The 3676-nt window shown below is 36.5% G+C and overlaps 1 protein-coding gene across 2 annotated transcripts; it reads left to right on the top strand.

Annotated features, from left to right (window-relative positions):
• On the top strand, nt 457–3482 carry LOC107629637 (putative glycerol-3-phosphate transporter 1). Of its 2 annotated transcripts, none has more exons than XM_016332470.1 (3): nt 457–638; nt 1186–2239; nt 2405–3482. In XM_016332470.1, exons 2-3 carry the CDS (start codon nt 1261–1263, stop codon nt 2953–2955), a joined length of 1530 nt encoding a protein of 509 aa, XP_016187956.1. In that variant the 5' UTR covers nt 457–638; nt 1186–1260; the 3' UTR covers nt 2956–3482. The 2 variants fall into 2 exon arrangements, with proteins under 2 accessions (XP_016187956.1, XP_020973827.1); XM_021118168.1 differs by lacking the exon at nt 457–638 and adding an exon at nt 718–1007.

The raw sequence follows: 3676 nt of genomic DNA, 5'->3' as shown, positions 1-3676 counted from the left end.
TGCTCATACTGATTTTTTTCAATAAATCAATTAATTCAATTTAACAGTAACAAAATAAAATAATATTCACTGTCATTTTTTTAACATTATTCCCAGTTATATATTTTTTCTATTCAATGACCTGATAATATTCGAGAAGATAATTTCATGTGAAAGAGAAAATAGAGTCCCACACTCACCGGCCAAGGCACACGTAATAAACCTACCAATTACCAAATATAAAAAGAAAAAAAAGAGAGAGATTGAAGGAATCATGGCACGTTCACAATTAAAAAGGGGAGGCAGTTCAATACCAAAATAACAGCCGAGGGCAGTTTAGTCAATTAACAGAAACAGATGGCAGCCTCGTAATTAAACCGAAGACGTTATCACTACGGCAAGTGGTGTTAACCGAAGAGGGCAAAAGGGTCATTATAGTGAATAAAAAAACCATTAACGTCAATCATAAGTAAGGAGCATTCCTTCACACGTTTTTGCCTCCGAATTTCTCAAAACCCGCTAAACAAAACAAAACAAACGCAATAGTAACTTCCACGAACACAAGTGGTGTAATGGTGTTCGGAGTTTGAAACTTGTTCAAACGTCAACAACCCCAGAATTTCCACCCAAGTCACCTTCCACTTTGCTTAACTCATAAGGTATCATACATGTTCTCATGTTCTATTTTATTTTATTTATTTTTTAATTTTTTTTTACCATTTCTGACTTGGTTTTCATTTTCATCTGTTTGATTTTTTTTTTTTTTGGAGTTGAAAGATTCATTCTATCATTGGGTTCCTCAATGTTCTGGGTTTTTCTTTCTTCTTTCTTTCTTTTTTTTGTGTCCTAAAATTTTGTTTCCTTTTTCAGAGTATTTTGTGTCTCTCAGTTTGTTAATTACTTAATTTATTCTCTTTTGAGTCAAATGCAACTCTGGCTCCTCTGAAACTGGATCTTCTGCTCTCTTGATTTGCCTATATTTCATCTTATACTGAATTTCCCAATGATGTCTTCTATATAACCCAGGGGTTGGAATTATATCTTAATGTTTTACCTTTTGATTTATTTTATTTTTATATTGGCTTTTAATGTTTGAAGTTGTAATTTGATTATCATGGATCAACTGAATCTAGTTCCTTTAAAAGCAAAGATTTAGAATACTCTTGAACATCTATTCATCTTATTTTTCTTCATTTTTTTTTTCAGTTCAATTCTGTGAGGGGAGAAAGTTCAGCTTCTACTCTTTTGTTGCAGCTGAATTGAGATATATAATATAATTTCATGGGTTCAGCACCAGAATTGTCCCTTAAGAGAAGTTCTAGTAAGCTACTTGGAATTAGGGCCATTGAATACTTGAAAGGTGGTCCTGTTTCCTTCAAAACCCACCAAGCAATTGTTCTGATTGTAACATTTTTGGCTTATACTAGTTACCATGCCACCAGAAAAACCACAAGTATTGTGAAGAGTGTTCTTGATCCTCAATCATCAGATATAGGATTGAGTCTCCCGAAAAAGAACAGAATTTCTTCAAGTGTTCTTGGTAATGGTTGGGCACCATTCAATGAATCAGATGGGACTTCCCTTCTTGGTGATGTGGATGTTGCATTCCTTTCCTTTTACGCATTGGGGATGTACTTTTCAGGACACTTTGGCGATCGATGTAATTTAAGGATTTTTCTTACTGTGGGAATGCTAGGAACTGCTTTGTTCACTTCACTATTCGGGGTAGCTTATTGGGCAAACATTCATAACTTTTACTATTTCTTAGTGGTTCAAATGATTGCTGGATTGTTTCAATCAACCGGATGGCCTTCGGTTGTTGCAGTTGTCGGAAACTGGTTTGGAAAGAGCAAGAGAGGGTTGATCATGGGAATATGGAATGCTCACACGTCTGTTGGGAACATCACAGGATCCTTAATTGCTTCAGCTATGTTGTGTAATGGATGGGGATGGTCCTTTGTTGTGCCAGGACTTATGATGGCTTTCGTCGGCTTGATGGTTTTCTTTCTATTGCCGGTTGCACCTGAGTCTGTGGGAGTTAGCAGAGAGGAAGATGAGTGTAATTCACCCAAGAAAAGTGGAGATGAAGAAGTGAACGAGCCTCTCTTAGCGCCGGAGAATCCGGCCGAGGAAGAACCAGTTGGCTTCCTTGAGGCCTGGAAAATACCTGGGGTTGCCCCTTTCGCACTCTGTCTGTTTTTCGCCAAATTGGTTGCATATACATTTCTTTATTGGCTCCCCTTCTATGTTAGCCACACAGGTACTTCAATTTTCTATGCTAGGGAGAACAAAAAAATCAGTCAGAACTTGTCTTATTTAAGTTAATTTTTTTTTTGTTACCAAATATTTCTAATAATTCATATAAGATTGTATCTTTATGTTTTCAAGTAGTCACAATTTCTCATTTATGTTCATTATCTTGCAGCAATTGATGGCAAATATCTATCCAGTGAGACATCAGGGACATTATCAACTTTATTCGATGTTGGTGGGGTTCTCGGAGGGATTCTAGCCGGCCACATTTCCGATCACTTAGATGCAAGAGCCATAACAGCAGCTAGCTTCATGTATTGTGCTATCCCTGCTCTGTTCTTCTACAGAAGCTATGGTCATGTTTCATTGATTGTGAATGCTGCATTGATGTTCATAACCGGTATGTTTGTGAATGGCCCTTATGCCCTCATAACAACCGCTGTTTCGGCTGACCTGGGAACACACAAGTCATTGAGGGGGAATTCGCGAGCTCTAGCAACCGTCACGGCTATCATCGATGGAACAGGTTCTATTGGGGCTGCAATAGGACCTCTATTGACCGGTTATATATCGGCCAAGAGCTGGAGTGCAGTTTTCACAATGTTGATGATAGCAGCTTTAATTGCAGGGCTGCTTCTTACTAGGCTTGTAATGGCTGAGGTGGCTGCAAAGATCGAAGAGTCGAGGTCCAACAGAGCACCGGAATGCTCCCTCGATGTTTAAAACTTTGAGGAGTTTCTGGTATACTACCTGGCTGTGTAATGATGCGGATAGTTCTTGTGAAGCATCATTTCATGGCTTCAAGTGATCAAATTCATCAGATCATGCCCTGCAGTGGTTGAAAATGGAGATGTTTAAAGGTTTTTAAACATTCTTCATGTTATTGGAATAACAGTTTCCAATGTTATTTGTATGTACATCTTGTGATAATAGTTACCTCAATTGCCCCCATTCTAGTATAGATTAATATAGTGTTGTCCTTAGAAATGAGCTTTGTCAAGAGCTTCTTGTAGTTTTTTGAATATGAAAACAAAAAAAAAAAAAATCAACCACATTGTTTGTGAGATCAAGAATCAAAGATTTCAAGTGTGTTTACAACTTGATCTTGGCTAGGATTTTTTCAATGGATTTCATTGATGGGGTGCAAAGAGTTGCAATAATGTAAAAAAATATAAACTCTATATGTGCCCCCTCAATTTGACTTGTATCTTCTAATTTGAGGAATGTGTTTTGGCCTTCTATTTTGCTAAGTTCTTATTAGCATTTCTTGATATTAGAAATCATCATATATTAGAAATTTTGAGTGAATTAATTCTTAGTTTAACTAGTACTTTTATTTTCACTGCTCCACCTTATTGTGCTAAATTTTTTATTTCAAAAAAAATTTACCTACTAGGTTGAATAATAAAATTGTCACTAAATTAATTACTATATATTTGTGTAT

This window comes from Arachis ipaensis, chromosome B03 (genome assembly GCF_000816755.2).
Source record: "Arachis ipaensis cultivar K30076 chromosome B03, Araip1.1, whole genome shotgun sequence".
NCBI lineage: Eukaryota > Viridiplantae > Streptophyta > Magnoliopsida > Fabales > Fabaceae > Arachis > Arachis ipaensis.
This window is presented reverse-complemented; position numbering and strand designations above follow the sequence as displayed.